General features: G+C 54.3%; 2 protein-coding genes across 2 annotated transcripts; one reads left to right on the top strand and one right to left on the bottom strand.

The window, feature by feature from the left end:
* Positions 1–4,361: 4,361 nt before the first annotated feature.
* On the top strand, positions 4,362–7,270 carry NCLIV_044090 (putative cytochrome c oxidase assembly protein; the record flags this gene model as incomplete). The annotated part of the gene is made up of 4 exons (XM_003881328.1): positions 4,362–5,227; positions 5,567–5,810; positions 6,377–6,583; positions 7,142–7,270. 4 exons carry the CDS (start codon positions 4,362–4,364, stop codon positions 7,268–7,270), a joined length of 1,446 nt encoding a protein of 481 aa, XP_003881377.1.
* A 2,298-nt stretch (positions 7,271–9,568) lies between these two features.
* On the bottom strand, positions 9,569–12,001 carry NCLIV_044080 (conserved hypothetical protein; the record flags this gene model as incomplete). The annotated part of the gene is made up of 1 exon (XM_003881327.1): positions 9,569–12,001. The coding sequence occupies one exon, from the start codon at positions 11,999–12,001 to the stop codon at positions 9,569–9,571; it is 2,433 nt and encodes an 810-aa protein (XP_003881376.1).
* Between the last annotated feature and the right edge of the window lie 7,045 nt (positions 12,002–19,046).

Raw genomic sequence — 19,046 nt, 5'->3', positions numbered from 1 at the left:
GTACCTTGCCCTCGATGAGAGCAGGCTCTGGGCATCGTATTTGGAACCCGTAATCCCTGAGGCCGCGGCCGAGACTTGAGAAAGTGTTCCAACATGGTAGCTCATGGTACTCGGTATTGTTTTGACGTTGTAGAGCGGGGCATGCGATCGTCTCGTTTAATTGCTATGCGGCCTTTTTTTAGTTACGAAAAGTATGTGACGGCTTCAGAGAGGCGCTCCGGTTTTCGGATGTAATCAGTGCCTCGCTAGCAACGCGAGAACGGAAGAATCCGACGTACAAGCCCCAACTGCTCTGCTGTCCTTCACGATAGGGAGTGCACACACCTTACTGTGTGCAGGCTTGGGAAACGTGAGGAGACGGCTTTGCAGCCGTATATAGGCCCGCAACCTGAATCTCAGTTCTCGTACTCGCCGCCTTCTTCCCATACATAAGGGGCAGCAGGCGCTCTAGCTATCTCGTGTCGAGTTACCGTTAGTGCTTGGGTTCTCAAGCGGGTGGGGCGGGATGGCGCCGCCATTCATGAGGCCCGCCTCCGTGTCTAAAGTTTGTAAACTGGCTTTCTTTGGCATAACTTTGACTGTGAATGTCCGAGAAATTACGTTCTCGTGAGGGAAGCAGAAGCAGAGAACAGCACCACGCCCTGTTTCGAGTTCCGTCTCTGGAAAAAGGTTCACGGGGTGTGGCGGTCGCTGCATTCCGGCGTCTTTTGGCTCCGACTGGCATCTTGTGGGGGTCGGACAAAACGTGGGAACTTCCAGTGTCCGTATGGGTAGATGGTGTATCTAGGATATGAGCAGCGGAGACGATCCACGGGTACTTGTAGTTGCCAGGGCTAATGAATTTGTTCCTTGTCCGGAATGCGTATACCTACTTATCGAGTCCCGGAATCGTTAGTTCGATCTTTGGCAGCTGCTGGATGTGTTGATCAACAGTCTACGCCGAAGCGGCATGGTTTGTGAGGCTTGAGCGACCGTCTTCACCTCAGTCCGGCGGGTCAGTAAAAGTCTTGCATTCAGAAAACTCTTACAGGCACGCATTCCAGAGGGAGAATATGACAGAAGCTAGTGCATTGTTTTCTTGTTCACCGACGGCAGAAGCCTGAGAATGAATGCAACAAAGGACCACACAGCTCGTGCCGGGGAGCGTGGGTTGCTAGCATTGTCTTTCAAGTTTATTTCGAGATTGGGAGAGCTGCAACTTATGAGCGCCGTATGTCGTTCCAAGGGTTCTACAACGGCAAAGAACCACGATAGTTTGAGTCCGCAGCAAACGAACGGCGGTGCACAGTCGGTGACATGACGCGGGTTTGCACCATAAATACACGGTTTGGAAGCCAGTGATGTAATCTTTTCGCTGAGGACGCGTCGATATAGCGAACGGTGGATGGAAACACATGTATATGGATGAACGTGTTTTTACTTGTTTGCCGAAAAGAACACTGCGTCCGCGAGTTCGACATAACTGGGTTGCAGCTATAGTGAACGCGCATGCACGCAAGGAGGGAATATTTGTTCTGCTTCAGTGGTCGTTTTGGGAGGCTGTTTATCACGTATTAGTCCTTCCCTCCCTAATGTGGGTTGGTATATTTGCGTTGTATTGAGTTCGTCCACGCGCTGAAAAAGGTTTCCGTAGTGGCGGTGTGTCTCTGAAGTGTCTTTGATTTTTTCCGTGTCAATTTCCTTCGGGGTGTCTCCGGTTGCGACGGGCGAGTCCTCCACAAATAAACCAGTAAGAGCTCACAGACAGCAACGACGTTTGCTGGCGGTTACTTCTCACTACTTGTTTTCATTCCGGATCAGCCTCCTATTAGTATTAGAATGATACCGCTTTCCTTTGCGACACACGTTTCCGATTTGAGCGAATTCCCTCTTCTATTCCCTTCAGTCGATGGGGTACATTGCCCACTGTCAGCCAACATCTGGAGACAGGCCGTCCTCTGAATCTGTAGCGTTGCAGCGGGTAGCAAAATATTTGTATATAGGTATATGGGCTCACCTATCGGTGTGTCTTTCCGAGTTGCCGTCCAGGATAAGAACAGGGGCTGACTTATAAAACAATAGATGCTGGTCTTCAGGGTTGATGATATCGGTAGACGATGGGAGAGTATCCAACAGTTCCCAGAGAACACGAGTCTGTACATTTCATCAACAGAAGCCTTCGGACACTTCAAATTCTAAAAATGTAGTTATTCAATTTTTTATCCCTGACAGATTTTATGAACATCCAGGTCGACGACAATGCACCAATATATTCTTCCGAACTTACGCCTCTATATGTAGCCGTAAGATGGGCATCCATATGCATTAAGCACCAAGACATGAAACAGAAGTCGGCATGGGCAGTGTCTAGAAGGCGAGCAGACGCTACAGGTTTCTTTGGTGCCGAGGGTCAGTCAGTTGTCTGGTGAAAGTTCAGGCTACACAAGGCTACTGTCCTCTCGCGATATCCACTAGTTCGCTTCAACCTTCTTTACTGTGCACCGATAAATATGGCCTGTTGTCGCTTACATATGTCTTTTCCAAGCTCCTTCTACACTACACTCCCCGAACCAGCTTCACCTAAACATAGGTACTGTTCGACAGTGTCCCAGCAGAAGGTTTCAGTGTTTGCGTGAGCATTTTTTTTCTCTATATTCGTGCATAATGATTTTATCTTTGGCTTCAGGTTTGATCGTGGGTTCTTCTGCAACGACGTCTGCTTTACATCGCTAGTTTGTTGAGCATCATGAGTACCACGTCACAGCCGATCGAACACGGGGTCGCTAGACCATAACTTCTGCTTCCCCTTGCATTGCACCTACCTTTGCAGATTCTTGCCGCTAGTACGGAGATATTGATACACTTCCACATGTACACTTTGGTGATTACGTGCACCTGCTGAGAAATATTCACAAGCCGAGTAAGATAACAGCCAGCCCCTATCAAGCATTCTCTACGTGAGGAAGGGCTGGGACACGCTAATGGCCGTGGAAATTTTGGGATCCTGTTAAAGGCTGCAACACTTGTTGAATTGCAAAACGTAGCGCTCGTGTACTGTTTGGGACACCTCAAGACCGAGTTGAGGTTGATGCATGCCGGTACCGGACAGTACCCCAAAGTACACTCAAGCCCCTGCTGGACAAATCTTTACCAGCATGCAGCATGCGGCGGAGTAACAAGGCTGCTGACAGTTCCGGCGAACAGAACTGCATGCGTTCACCCGCTGCTGCGTGCTCTGCAGTCAGCGACACGAGTAGACCAGGCGAATCCTGCCATGTTCTGATGGTACCGTTTTTTCTTTCCGCATTTTTCTGCCCGGTGAGGTTGTTGATTCGTTCAGTAGGTGCGTCCGTAGGCTTTTGCTGAACGCACATCTGTTTTAGCGAATCGTCCTGAGCCTCCACTGGAGCACATCTACACGCCGCCGCTTCCGTTGAATAAGTCTCATGCGGACAAAAGCCTTCTGTGTACTCACAGGCCCGCTAAAACGTGCGTTGCATGTGTAACAACGCGTGAGTGAATTTCCTCGAGTCCACTGCAGGAACTCTGAGGCGATGAGACTGTCCTGTTTCGGCTGTAACGACACAAGAGGCGCGATGGATGTGACCGCAGGTCTTGGGCAAGTCGGGGATAAAACGACATAAACGAGCCGCGTAGATAGGTCCCCTTCTGTGACAATAAATCCACATTTGGAATCACGGTGTGGCTTTCCATTTTGCGTATCGAATTGGAATTGGTTTTCTTTCGATATGCTTTTTGAGGAATCTCCATGACTCGTTCACTGGGTTCCCATTTTGCGTCTTTTACCGCATCGGCGGCTCCAGGATAATACCCGTGGACTGCGTAGCCGGGAATCCATGACCTGCCACCTTGATTTCGTCAAACGGCTCCGCTCCCGGAATTCGTTTACCTAAGGTGGCCGACAACTAAAATTGTTCTGGGGTGGCAAATTTGTAGCTACCATGTAGTTCCTCACCCGCTGACCTCGTTTTGAAATCTGAAAAATGCAGGGTGTGGGCTCGAAGCATCTCCTCCATAGCTGCCATCGTCGGCATGCATGGTCTTGTGATCCCCCCAGTGTGGCGTGTGCGCGTTACCGAATGAGGCCAACAAGGAGTTTCCTGCCGTCTCTCTCTTCACTGGAAACTGGGGTGTCGGCCACACCGTGCGTTACAGAAGCTTGCACTATTGCCGTAGGCATGGGAGCACAGTCTCACCGTGGCCGACAGCAACCCAACTTCACTCCACTTTTGAGTGGGCATGTGCGGCCGAACGCGACTGCTCGCCATTTCCCGGGAGCCCGATGCAGTTGGAAGGACTCGAGAAGGCTGGCATACAATGGCTCTGGGCACCGTAGAGCGGGCCCCCAAGCCGGCTTTTGCATGGAAAGGCAATCTGAATGCCCCGCGTGGGGATATTTCTGGTCGTACTGCGACCTTGTTCCGGAGCGCCACCTGCTCAAGCGGACACACGGGAGGATGATCCACACGAAGGCCCTCCTACTTCGACATTTTGGGCGGTCTATCTTTCCGTCATGGCAGTTGCTCTGCACTGGAAATCGGTCTCGAGTTTTCTCTTCCCAGACTCGGATTTGCGGTGACTCCCCCGCTTTGGTGGATAGCGCTGAGTCCAGACGCGTCGCGTCGTACGCACCCAAGTGCGAGGCCCCAGGAGGCTCTTTCGCGTCGGCTGGCGGCTCGTCAGGCTCCGCTGACGGCGAAAGCCTTTCGAGGAAGGTGCGAGCGTCATCTTTGGAAGAGACAACTGGAGATGAGAACGCAGCCTGTCCCCCGTCTACGTCGAGAGCCTGTGAGCGTCAAGCAGGACTGCTGTCGCCCAGCAACGGCCCGATTGCACCGCTTCGTCCCTGGAGCTTCCCCAGGGACTGCGCTGCATATTGGGCTCTGTCGAAGGGTCGCCTGAGTGTGTGGGTAGCACTTTCCACTCTCGCTGGCTACGGGGGTGGGATCCAGGCTCTGCCCGACTTCTGGACGGGTCTTGCGGCGGGTGCAGACAGCGGCGTGGGCTCCACTGGTCTGCTCCTGCTCCAGGAAGCTGCAGAATCTGGCGCCTCGACAGGGGCGGCCAGTGCGTTGGCGGCGGTCGTGTCCGGGGTAACAGCGGCGCAACTTGCGGCATCCGTCGGGGCGTTGTTCGCGGGGGTCTTTGGAAGTTCTGCTGCGGCGAATGCACTGAATCAACTCTACGAGCGGAAGCTAGATAGTTTGATGAAGCGTACACGACACCGGTGAGAAACATATGAAGTAGAGAAAACGAGTCCGTCTAGGTTTTAGAGAAAACTCGCGTGTGTAGCGTTTGTTCTTCTTTCCTGTTTTCCATCTTCTCCGGCGCTGTCGCTTCCCGCTCACAGTGCTGCCGTCACAATCATTCACAATCATCGTGTTGAGCGGCGAAACCGTGATACAGGGGAAACCTCTGGCGACCATTGACCGTCCACGACTCCAAAGATGGAACCGTTGCGCATTTTCTCTTGCGGACTTGTGGAACTGTGGAAAATCGCCTACACCAGGAAAACGTGTAGCACCCGTCATTTCTAACGCGGCCGCGAATCGTTCCTTGCCTGCAGCCCAGTTGCAAGCGGTTACCTCTCACCTCCTGCTTGTGCCGCTTTCGCGGCACTGTCGGCTGTGGCGGGAGTCTCGCTGCTGTCTGCGCACTTCCCTAACATGACGGCTGCCGCCTTGGCCACCTTCAACATTGCCCTCTACGCGGGAGTGTACACACCTCTGAAGACGAAGAATCCGTATAGCACTCACGTTGGCGCGGTTGTAGGCGCCATTCCCTTGTTGATTGGTTGGAGCGCTGCTGGAGTAAGACTGAAACCTTAAGTTGATATTTTGCCTTTCCTGGGTCCTGACGTGGCTGTCTTGAGCACAAATGCTCTCTTACAAAGAATTCGGGACGCGTGCGTAGATAAGCCTCTCTGCTCCGGTATTAATGCGTACGCGTCAATGCCTTTGTGTATCGTTCCAACGTGTCCACCTCTTCGTGTTTTTGTCTCTGTGGGGCTCTTCGCGAGACATGCGATGAGGCGCTGGCGGAGGGGGAAGAGACGACCGCGCCCTACACGGCAGTTACCTGACTCGCCCGCACGTGAAGTCAGACACCGCTTGGCAGCTGCTGAGGACTATTTTGCGGAGAGGTTGATTTATCTACACCATCATGTAGGGGACGCGACTGCAAACGTTTGTGGTCTATACGTGACCCCGTTAGTGTGTCGTCCAAGTGAAGATGATAGTTCGTGGAGTTCACGCTGTGGACGTGGGTACAGGACAGTTCGTCCGTTCTCGACGGACTTCGAGCTTTTGCCCCTTTCTGACGAGAGAGGACTCACTCGTGCGTTTCCGTGCGTTATGTTTTGCGGGTGTCTGTTCAGGGCTCCCTGGCGTGCTTGCATCCATGGATTTTATTCGCGCTGCAGTACCTGTGGCAGTTTCCACACTTCTACATGCTCTGCTGGCTTCACCGGGCAGATTACCAGCGCGGCGGATACAAAATGTTTGGTGTCACGGACGACAAGCACGCGGTACAAACCAAGTTTCTTTGTCGGCGATACTTGGGTGCCCTTCTTCTCACTCCCTTGGTAGGCCACTCGTTGCGGATTCTTTTCTTCAATGGCTTCTTTTGGTTTCTTCTTACGGGTCCTCGCGCAGCTGGTGCACCGTCATCTGCTGCATGCTTATGAGCTCCCTCACCACTGCTGCGAGGAGGAAGTGTTCTTTCGGATCACGAGGGCCAGTTTGCCTCTCCTGCTATTTGTTCTCCTGGGAAGTGAGCGCTACAGTGCGTCGGTGCAAACTCAGTGTTCCGCTTACAAGACGCTCTTCACCGACGGGCGAAGCAGGCGTATCCGACAAGAGGGGTGGTGTAGGAATTCGGGGAAACGCTGCTGCAAGCGCTGTGAGCATACCCGTCTTGCTGGGTATACGATGTCCTTTTGCGTGAAGGAAGGACGGCACTTTAGAATCCAGCAGTATGCCCCGCGAGGAAACGTGGTCCTTGAGTGTCTTTGCCGTGTCAGGTGTTAATCTTCCATTCGTCCGAATTTCGCACGCAGGAAACTGTTCACTGTTACGTTTTTTTCAGGCAGCGTCGACAATGGGCGTGACAACGTGGATGTTCGTGGTTTCTTCTCTCCCAGCAAATGCCTTTATCGCGCAGTCTTTTCGACGGTTCTGTGCCCGTCCTGAGAAGGCGAGCGGGAGGCATTTCTTTCTTCACTCCCTGTGGCATATTATGCTTCTACTCGGACTTGCCGTCTACCACATGAAACCAGTCACACCCGCTTCCCCGTTTGATCGTCCTTCGAAAAAGGACTGCCGAACCTCCAGTCGCGTGGCCTCAGCAGAGGAGGAAGTTTGCGCAGACCGTGGGGGCTGCTCATACGTCCAAATGGTGCTCACTACACCACTTCGGACGTTGTGCTTTCTCTACGGAAAAGTGGAATTGGGAGTCGTTCAGCTTTGCCCCATCCTGCGTCGGAAGCGTTGTGAAAACCAGCAACCGGTAGATCAGCACGAGCAACAGCGAGGGACAGCGCGGCCGGCCCTGAGTGCTGGAGACGAAGACAGACGGAAACAGGTAACATGTGAGGGCAAAGGCGTGCCTCCGACAGGAGTGGTGGGAGAGGATCGCGCCAGAGAAAGCCATCTGGAGACGTTCAGCGATGCAGCTTCAGCGGAGTGCTCGCGTTCTGCGAGAGAAGACGGAGATGAAGCAGGTTTTTCGACATCTGGAATGGGCGTGAGCCCCATGTCACACGGAACAAGCACGAACGCCGATGCAGAACCGACTTGCCAGTTGCGTGTGCTAGGGGAAGGCGAAGCAAAGCCCTCCACTGTGTCTGCCTCCTCACAACAGCCTTCCGTGTCACGCAACGCATCCGCCGAAAAGACACACGCTGGCTGTGCTTTTCAATTCTTCCACGGACGACCTCCTGGGCACCCCGAGAGTACTTTCGTTGGGCGGGTGAGATGCACCTTATCGCAGTTCTGTCCACACGAACACCTGTTTGGCCTGCAGCGAGGTTGTCCCATCAGCCAGGCCGCGTCACTTTTTTTCCCGCAGTTTGGCTCTGGCGCATGCGAGGGAAGAAAAACAGATGGGCACCCGTCGCCAAGCTGCCGGGAACCTTCAGAACGGCCAAAGCCGCCGTCGCCATGAATTCCGCCTCGACTTGTGCATAGATCCGAGTCAGTTTCAGAGCCGGGACGCCTTCTCAAAGGAGCTCTGCTCAGCAGTCGACAGTGCGGTGGATAACGGCCTATTGTGTCTGAAAAAAGTTTGAGCATGGAGTCTCTTGTTTCTACAGTCGCAATTTTTTCTAAAAAAACGTATGACTCTCCGCCGTTTAGAGCGTGGGTGCAGAAGGAAAGTTGAATGTGTACGAGAGGGTTTATGACTCCACCAAATTCTGGTAGACAAACTGAAATGTATACCAGAAAGTATAGACTGTGGAGAGCAGAAGAGCCGCAGGGCGCAGGCGCACGCAGGTGCTGTCGAGGTCCCCAAGTTCAGGAGAAGAGAACTCGCGGAAGGAGTGGAAGTTGTCTGTACAAGAAACAGCGCTTTCTGTTTGTCGTTCCGACACTGAATGGCTCCTTGGAGAGAAAGAGCAGACGTGGTCCGCCAGCGGTAATTGTATAAACCCAGCTGATTTGTGTAGCAACGACAACGCGTCTGGAAAAGGAGAACTCCTTTTGCTGGGAGTGTCCTATTAAGTGTCTTTTGACTTACTCAACTGGGCTGGAACGAAGTGAATGTCAATCAGTGTTTCACCTGACGGCGGTCCGCTACTTGTAATAGCATTGCAGTCGCGGTATTGTAGAGTCGCTATGTTGGCAGGATTATCAAGCCCGTTTTTTCCTTTCAACGCAGCTCTACCTCTCTGGCTTGTCGAGTACTTTCATGCGCGGCACGGCCACATAAGGAAAGGCAGGCCTTAAAATGTGCAACTTCCACGGAGACAGATACTGGCTCGACGAAGTGGTGGTTTCTGCGTTGCGTTATCTTGTGCCACGGGGGTGCGCGAATACAATATACATAAATGTTTATAACGGGCTGGTAGAGTAAGTTCCCATAGCTCGCTAAACGTGCGGATATTGGCTTGTGGTAGCCAATACTGAGGAACGGAAGGCTCGTTAAGGGGGAAAGAACGCGACTGTCCGGCAACAGGTGAACATCAGTCTGCGTGCGGTGAGAGCAGACGAGCATCACGACGCAAACCCACTTGGGACCCGCCTCCGCGATTCAAGACCGTTTTATGATCCGATGATGTGAGTGCCATGCACTAGCGAAAATCAATTTGCAGGATCCTGTCTACCGTCCATATCTACCCATTTTGCATGCAGTAAGCGTGAGGTGCGTGCCCGGGAGGTTGGTGATTTCTTCAAACTTGCCTTTGAAATGGGGAACCCGTCTACACAAGAAAACGGCAGCAATTGTGTTTAGTTGACAACCAGTCCGAGCGTACAGCAAGAAGACAGATCAGGCGGACTTGCGCAGTGTCCCTGCCTTCAGGACTGGAAGGCCGGACACGTCAAGGTTCCTCCTGTCGTTAGACCGGGCATCAAGCATGTTTGTTTCGATCCGGACAGAATAACTTAGTGATGCAACAGAGAAACAGCCCACTCGTTCCGCTTTGCTCAGGCCCGAAGTAACAGCTACAGGGTCGGTAGGGACGGCACTTCGCCTGGCTCTTTCCGCCATAGCATTTTTCTGCAGACTCATGGTTGTGCAAGTAGTCGCCGCCACGCGAGGCGCCGTGGTCACTACTGGACTCCCCCGTGGCAGCGCCACGCGTGTCATTCAAAACAAAGGCTGCCGGGTGTCTCCGCAGGCTCTCATCGAGGAAGAGACTCGATGGGACCGCCGGCCATCCACCAGAGCCATGCTCGTTCATAAGCAGTTGACACCGGTCCCAGAACGCGTTGCTCTCCGGTGCCGGTTGGCCATCGCATGCATCCGGCATTGGAGAACCTTCTCCTGACGCTACGTTTCGTAAACCGCGACATGGCAGCGGATACAGAGCGGCAGCGTCATTGCACCTGAGGAAATCCCGAACCACCTGCTCGTTCTGATCCTCGCACTTGCTGCATGTGCTGTAGACAAGCAGTCCATTTGGACGAAGAAGGTCGAAACCGCGTTGAAGCAGTTGCCGCTGGCGCCGCCGAAGTTTCACGTAGTCCTCAGCGGGGAGATCGGCTCCAGAAGGGAGTCCCTCGATTGCCCAGGCGACTTCTTCGGAGCCACTGCCGTCCCCTCCGTTGAACCCCGCGGGCCAGTCCATGCCCGCGGGACGAGTGGAGTCGCGTCTACAGTCACACGCTTTCGGCGCTGATGACGCCATTTGCATTTTCTTTTGGAAGTCGTCCCACCGCCACTGCCGCCCGAACTTCTGCATGTGTCGCAGCGAGCCATCATGTGTGCACTCCACGTCCACAAGAACTTTGTCGAACTTTCCAAAACAGTCACGCTGGGTTGCTTCTGACCGCGAATCATACGGTGCCTCGCTTGCCCCGCTCTGCGGAGGAGCACAGCGGCCTGCGTCTTCCGCAGCAGTATCTCGCGTTCCATCCGACAGTTCCGTTGGCGGCGCGTCACCCTCCGACTCAACGAAATTGTCGCGTCCGGCAAGGAGATCAATGCAAGGCACCTCAGACGCTTCATCCCGTTTCCGTGCCTTTCGGCGTGAGAGACGGCCGCCCGCCAAAGGCCTCTTGTGCGCGCCGGACTGCTGGCCGCTAGTGTCGACACTTGACGGTCTTCCGTCACCATTTTTCTTAGCGTCGTCGAAGTGATGGTCACCACGCGTCTTCCCTGATCGTGCCTTCGAACTTCGAAAGCACTCTCCCTCCTGGCCGTACACGCACGTACACCCGCCAGAAAAACGCCGTCCATCCTGCAGCACCAGAAGAACATTTCGGGCGCCAAGCCTTCGTACAATGCGCCGGCACACGTCTCCCCGATGCCGACGACCTTCCACTCCGACAACCATGCCGCACCTGGTGCTCGAAAAACTCGGTTCCGGGTGACTTTGCAGGGATACGTGTGAGAGACCACTCTGTTCACTGTCGCCTGGAGCGGCGGAGTTGCCATCGGCGTTTGACGCATGCGAGTGACTCCTTGTCCGACGTCTGGTGCTGGGTCTGCGACCCAGCGGCTCCGCAACGGCGTTGGCCAGAAGCACCAATTTGTTCCCAGGCGCGCAACAGAGGTCGCACACGACATCCCCAGGCTCCGGCCGTAGGGCTGCCGCAGCCGCAGCCGACGCTGCGTCAAGGGGGTGGATCAGGCCGAGCCGGTAGGGAGTGCAGTTGCGAGGAGAAACACTGGGGGGAAGAGAAAAAACAATCGGGAAGGTTGGAATCAGCGCCGCAGACCCCCGAGACCTTAGTTCGTCCGCCACGCCGAGGCAGTTGGACAGCAGCCACGGTACCGGCGACGGCGGGCGAACTAGCTTGAGTTCCGACTGGATGCAAGACAAGAGAGTCGCAACGTACTGCTCGTACGGAGGCAGCTGCCGCCTCGACGCGGGTGGTTCTGCTGGTGGGACGGAAGACGCTTCGAGGCCTTCCGCTCCCTCTCCCATGCCGGCAGCCCCACTCCAGTTTCGGTTGGCATCGAGTGAATGAAGCACACAGTCCTTCGCATGCACAGCAGACACAAGCGACTCAGAGAAAACGCGTGGGAAGGCGCCATGGACGGCTCCGGAATCCAACGGCGGAGAATAGAGCAGACGCACGAGCGAGGCGGCTGGCCCGTCTCCGCTTTTCAAGGTCTCCTGGACCATGGCCGCTGCAGCCCGCGTTAGTGCAGGCGCCGGATAGAGCACAGCAAAGTAGCGAGGAATTTCCAGGGGGATGTCAAACGAAGAAATGTCGACATTGTTTCGCTTGAGGTAGGCAGCGAATGCCTCTGGCAGCTGCTGCGAAAACGGGCGGCTCCCCGCCGCGACGTCGCTTGAATCCCCCAGTAAGCTGTCATCTCGCGAGTCCCCCATGTGTCGCGCGCAACGCTTCCTCAAACCTCACAGAAAAGCCTGGTATGTTTTTGCGCTGTAGTTCGCGTAACAAATGAGTGACTCCTAGTCATGTCCGCAAATAGCCAACCGGACCGCGAGGTGGAAAAGAGAGCAAACGAACCGCAATCGAGGACTAGGGAGGTTTTTCTCGCCACGTTCGCGCCCATCTTGCTAGAAAAAGCCCATGACGAAGTAGGAAAGGGATAAGAAAATGCCGGCGAACGAAAGCCTGTGGTAATCAGACATTGAGAAGCACTGGTGTGTAACAGGCATGCGGCGGTCCTTCGCAAGCGAGGCTGGCCCACAAGTCGGTTCAACGGAGAAATGCTTGGTGCGACAGGCCTGCCTCCTCCCGTACCGTAAAAATGGGTTCAGTCACACAACCATGACCGCCGTAGCATCTCGTGGCTTACTGATGCTAGTGAGAGTGTCGGGGGAACCACGTCTGGCATTTGTTTCTTCGTCCGATCAAGGCCGCATGCGAGTCCGAAAAAATTCTGGCCGGCCTTGCACGAGTAGCCGAGCATAGTAGTATCCATCCGTTCGCGCCGCACCCGCCCGTACCATGTGCGACTTTTCGCCCCTGCTCCGCATCATCCGATTCCCTGTAGCGCAAATGCACGGTGACTCGTCTAAAACGAACAGGCTCCTTTGAAAGTGAGGCCGTTGAGTTTGTCATGACGAAACGCAGAAATCTACGGAGTGTCAAAGTAAAGAGCATTGCATCAGGGGAACCGCACCCCGGGATTGGCTAGGACGAACAACACACCGGTTTCGTCTGCAACGTTCTTTCGTTTGCCTTGCTGGCGTTTTGGCCGTTGGTCAGTGTCAAATTCAAATGCGGCAGTTTTTCAGTTTTTCGAAGTTTCCCTGGAAGAAGTTCGCTCTGTGTCAAATATGCATTACCCGCTGCTCCCTCTCATTTGCCTCCGTTGACCTGCCGTTGTGAGGGCAACCGGGCTTCAAATAACGCTGCACGAACTGTACACCGAACGTACCAACCATGTTTTGTTGAGGTGAAAATGACATTCAAGTGCGTAAACTCCCTTCCACAGTGTCTGAAACCTGCTGGGACCTACCAGCAGTTCCGTATTGCCCCACACTCACGTGGAACTCCCCCTTATTAAAGCCACACTACCGCGGTTCTCGTCCCAGATTACCACATCGTCTTCTCTGAGGCCCTCGCTCTTTCGTGGATTTTCCGTATGTGTTCTTTTCCCTCGCAAGAATGGTGACGTCAGCTAGTCCGTCCGTCTCTCCTGGCCGCCCGGCGGGGGCGTCGGTCGGAAAAACGGTGATGCACGAGACAGGCTCGTGGCGACTCTCTACTCGAGCGATGCAGATGTCGTGGCCGCATGGTTCCTGTCCACGTCTTTCTCTTTCCGCTTTTATCGCTCTGATGGTTTTTTTCCCGCCCATGCCTGACTCTTTCTGTGCAACGCGGACCTCAGCGGCCCACGCAGCCGGCAGTGCCCCGCGGCGGCTTTTCGACATGGAATATATGACAAGCGTTAGCGATGATGGCACCACTGAAGATACAGACTATATGACCGAGAGCGGCGGAAACACCATACAATCACGTCACAGCACCGAGACTGAGGCGAGTGACGCGGACGTGACTGACGAGCCAAGCTATGAAAGCTACACTGAATCAGTCGTAAGGAGCGACGACAGGGAACGTCGCTACACGGCGAACCGCCACAGACACAATCATGCACACAGGCGACGTGGAGCTTATTCGCGAGCACCTGTTTCGGCAAACCCTCATACGTCGGCGGCGAGCGCCAGGACGCGTCCCAATTCTCTGAGCTCAAGGTTGATGCCTGTTTTGGCTATGTAAGTGTACCAGCAGCATGATTCAAGACTGAAGCAGACTTGCCCCAGTAGTGCATGCATGGTGCGTTACGGGTTCGATGACGGTGGAGCGCCAAGTACACCGAATCGAGCATCCAAAATCTCATTTCCAGCGAGCTGGTGGCGAGGTTTGGCCATTGTTTCAACGACCTTCCGCTTATCTATTCGGCGTAGCCGAAAAGGGGGTGGTTGTCTCGTTTTTCGTATGCGCGCGACACGCACTTTTCTGAACGGAACAATTCACCCAGTGTGCTCCTTCACTCTGTCCGATCCGTCTGAAAGCGAAGCTACTAGGAGATCAACTCTCTGGGGGTGACTCAGAGAGAGAAGGCGGGGTTAATGCTTACGTTCTTTCCCATGGTAGAAACCATCTGTGCAAACAGGGGGGGGGGGGGGGGGGAAAGACGCGGTCAAATATGTTGTCACAGAAAACGCCAAAGTGGCGACGTGCGTTTCCCAGAAGGCCCCCATAGGAAAAATGCGGACCACCCCTTTCAATTTGGGAATTTCCTCGGTATCGATAAAAAAGGCACATACACGTGTTTCGGCACCCTGTGCTGATGAGATACGTGCGCAGCAGCGGCATCGTGCAGCCCTCTAAAATGTATACAAGTACCTGACTGTCGAAGACATCTGGAGAGTTATGAGTTAACTTGTGGGCAAAGTGTTCTTCGTGGACCTCTCGCCTGTTACTAGACCTGAGCAGATCGACAACTCAACAGAGATCCCAGAATCCAGGAAAGATCCGCTAGTTCCCAGAAAACCTGACTGCTGCTGTAGCTACATCGGTGACCGCCATTGCTGCTATTCCTTTTCGAAGCCCAGTTATGCCGACGGTGTATTGCGTCGCTCAACGGCTTTACTCTTTGCATTCGTTTTACACAGTCTGATATATGGAGGCTCATCTCAATTCTGTACCGCGAATAACAAATCACTCCTGGCAGTGTCTCTGCCGCGAGTGTTTCTCGAACAGCCACTGGCTCCATCGCTGGTTAGACAAACTCATCAATTTCCCTTCTTTTTTTCCTTGGGTGCGACCGTGCAGGACTGCAGCCCTTGTTTCTATGGTCGCCGTACTGGTGTCTACAAACCACTCCAACCGGAAGAAAAGAGGCCTGGCGCACGCGGCCGACGATACCCGTGAGTCATGAAACAGTCTACTGTCTGCTTTGCGGTCGCCCCTGCAAAGCCCAGGAAGAGATGGTCAGATGAAGAGTTTTCTGCGTGGTGCTTCGGCATTGGGTCTAAAGTATCCTGCAGAACCGTCTGTCAACGGTATTCACCAATTTTCGAGCAATTGCTTTTCCCCTGTGCTCTCGGCAGACACGTAAGTTTCATGCAGGACACGGCCGGGTGTTGTCCATTTTCTGGTTCTGTTTGCACACATAGAGTATTCGGGGTGAAGTGCCTCCAGACTTTTCACTCTCCCGGGCTGTCATTCGACTCAAGAGTTGCTTTTCACATGGTTCGTGTGCGACTAACCGTGTCTCTTGGAGTTTAGGCGGAGCTCGCGATGGCCCCCTTGCATGGAAAGAGAGGACCACACAGACTCTAAACACTGAGGAACATGGCGGGATGCAGTCAGGAAAAGAAAGATTACAGTATTGATTTTGTAGTATCCTGGCACCTCCCGGCCCATTCAGATCACCAGTAAGACAACGCTGATGGCCACCAAAACGGTGGGGCATTTGACTTGCCGTCGACATGAAGCGGTTTTTGACTGCTTGAAACTGGGGACAGAGAGATGCGTGACTGACCCAGTAGGGGCGGTCGTCGCGCATCAGTGTCGTGGTGTTTTGGGCGGAAGCTGAGGTTTTGGCTGTGACACCACATTAGGCAGATGTGAAACATTTTTACGAAGCCGAAGGACAGGCGGACCTGGCCAGATTCGCGAGCGGGTCCGACTCCGGAGAGCTGTTCTCCATCTGAAGGCTGTCTTCCATGGTAGACCGCTGAATAAGCGGGATGGGGGCAGTGGGCGATTGGTTTAGGGTTTATAACCCTACACCCAGGGGTTGGGGACGAGGCCCGTGAGTTCTGAAAAGCTGTGTCACTGGTCGCATGCGACCACAAGCATCGATCGGCAGACGAGACTGAAAGGTTTCACGACTCTTCTGAGGTCTCCGTCGCCATTTCCCTCCTGGGGCTAACAACAGTCAATCCGGTGATGTTGCTCACCCCCATGTCCGTTCAATGCTTTGTGCGAAATTCCGTGCCTGTCTGTCTTCTCCTGTCTTCTCAGGAAGCCCAACAATGGCGAGCACGGCAGGACGTGAGTTTTCGTTTTGCTGCGACCATACTCCGTGCTGACGCGATTTCGCGTGGAACACGGTGGGGGGCGTTACTCTGCTTCAGCGCACATGAGAAGAACGGGTACCCCATATTCAGGACATCAGTCGGTCCGCTCGTGCTCCACCGATGAAATGCCCATATCCATGGTCCCCAAGAGTGACACTGACGACAAGCTCGTGGGGTCTTCGAGAGGGCTGGCACGTTCCAGTGGTCGTAATGGGAGGCCGGCGTTCATCTTTGTGGAAGCACCAGAGACCTGTCAAGAAGATCCTGGCCTGTGCTGCGGTATGGTGTACTTTTCCTGCGCAACAGGCTTTAAAGCACGTGCGTATTCAGGGTCTTGTGGCCGAGGGTTTGCCCGTATCTTACGGCCTGCTGTATGCTCTTTTCATAGTGCTGAGTCATCACCTGCCCCTGTCAGCTGCAGCTCCACATCGCCCGCGTCAGTAGTTCGTATCCTCAAGAATGAATTGAAATGCCGATGGCGATTGATGATGCTAATCTCTGCTTCAGCGACGGGAACGTAACACCAGCCTTTTTTTGGGTCACAAAAATTTGTGACGGTCCGAAGCGTCACTAGGCTGCGCGCCGCCCCCTTTATTTGTTTTTTTGCCTATCTCATGTGGTCCACAGGTTCTCGCTGGCGTTGCCGTCGTTGCCGCCATCGTAATCATTGTAAGTTTGCCTGCTGACAGCCAGAGAGTTTCGTATTATGTGGTTTGGTTGGAAGACAGCATGGTGCCTGTGTTGCCTCAGCGTTTATTCGCCAGTCGCCCCTGAGGCCTCGTGTCAGCACTCCGCTGTGGGTATGCGCCATGGGCTTTTTCTGTCACCCAGATCGTACGTCCATAAGAATTAAAGGCAACTGTTTGTATATGACTATTCCATCCTTCGCATGGGACTACCGCGCGATGACTCGGTCGCAGAAGCCACCCGCTCGCCTGTTTGTGTCCACAAGGGCTACGGACTTAGTCATGGTCCAGAAACGTCTTTTCCGGTATTTTGGTGCAGCATTTTAGTGGAGTAAGGGTTAAGAACGGAAGCGGATGTCGCGGTTGCCAGTGTTTAGAAGGGGCCGACGAGGGACGAACCTCTCAGCGAGCGGCCCCAGTCGCCAACACAGCAAACGCTCGACTCTCGCTGAGAGCACCATTTGCGTCTACAGCGTGCCTAACCGACTCGGACTGAAAATAAAGCATTGCGCCTTGGAAGAACGCTTGAGAGTAGCTACGTGGTTCCGCTCAGTTCGACCCTGTCTTATCCAGCGCAAGGATTCTCTCGATCAGTGGCCACCTCATGGATGCGCACGCAGTTGTATGGTACTTTTTTAGGGTTAGATGCTGGTCGAGAAGACACAGTTCTCTTCGCTTTCATCTGCACAGAAGTCAACAGTTCGCCCAAAACCGGGGCATGTCACAGTTGCGCGTGGTGAACTGCTGAAAAGGTTACATATCATAGTGAGGGACAGGAGATTTTCACTTGCCAACTGTCATGCGCTGGCGCCTGCACGAAACGCTTTTCGATACAGGTCCTCAATGCAGTGAGTGCCCGTTCGCGTATTCCTGCAGCCCCTGTGTACTTTGTCTCATCACTACCAATTGTTGTTCTGCAGCTATACTGGCCGTGGAAGTCGGCTTGGTTCCCTGGTGGGGATTTGCTTTCGGATTTGGGGCGTTGGTGGCATCGGGGGACAGTGGGTACTCGCTGGAGGAACGGGGAGTTCGTTTGGAGTGAGTGGCGGTGAAGTGACGAGGGCGGCGCGACGGCGCGATTGTAGGGGAGTTCATTGAATGCTCGCGGTGATCGGAGTGAGGGAGGTGTGGTGGCTGGGTCGGCGGCCAGGTATCGGTGGATGCGGCAGACGGCGGGTCAGGCAGAGGCAAGGAATTGATGTCATTCTATCGTTGCTGTGACCGCGACTGTGCTGATGTGGGTTTTAGGACAAAGGCGTAAGGCGCAGCAGTTGGGCGGTAGTCCGGTGAGGGGACGAGTGCTCAGGTAGAGCTTCGCGAAGTCCGACAGACAGTGTATTCTTTACCAGCTGAATCAACGCAGGGGACGCGGCATGGGGCAGACTGGTAGTGGCGCGTGGCAATTGGTCGATTACGTCGCCGCTGAAGTCACAGGTGAGGCGGAACGGCAGTTCCGTGGACTGGGATGTAGACCGATTGTCTGGTTGTCGGTCCAGGCAATGACGGTGAGTTCATATCTGCTGATTTATGCTCGAGCGGAAGATGTTTTGGAAGGAGGAGAAGGCAACGACAGAAGCTGGCGCGTGGTGGCAGCGGTGGACGAGTATGCAGGGGAGGGAGCTGAGTCTGGGTCGGTGGCGAGGGTGGCTGACTCGTATGAGCAGGTGAGTACTGGCTCGTGCTGTGGCATGACACACATACATGTTTGCATCCTGGGTGTGGCAGGCCAGAGAGAGCGATGGCCAATAGGTGCTGTTGCGTAGTTGTGCTGGCTGTGGGGTCGGTATGGTTTTCCGGTGGGGATTCGCTTTCGGATTTGGGGTGCTGGTGGCATCGGGGGACAGTGGGTACTCGCTGGAGGCACGGGGAGTTCGTTTGGAGTGAGTGGCGGTGAAATGACGAGGGCGGCGCGGCGGCGCAGTTGTGGGGGAGTGCATTGAATACTGGAGGAGGTCGGAGTGAGGGAGGTGCGTTGGAAGGGATAGGGGGCCAGGAATCGGTGGATGCGGCGGATTGCGGGTCTGGGACAGGAAAAGAGTTGCTTTTAATTCCTCCATTGCTCTGTATGCGAATGCGTTGCGTTTGGGCATAGAAGGAGAAGGTACGGGTTTGTGTCGGTCCGGTATATAATACTTCTTGAGAGGTACAAGTAGAGGGTTATTAGATCCGAAAGGTAGTGTAGTGCT

Source organism: Neospora caninum, chromosome IX (assembly GCF_000208865.1).
Source record: "Neospora caninum Liverpool complete genome, chromosome IX".
Taxonomy (NCBI): Eukaryota; Apicomplexa; class Conoidasida; order Eucoccidiorida; family Sarcocystidae; genus Neospora; species Neospora caninum.
The sequence above is the reverse complement of the archived record's forward strand: the minus strand, read 5'-3'. Positions and strand labels throughout refer to the sequence as shown.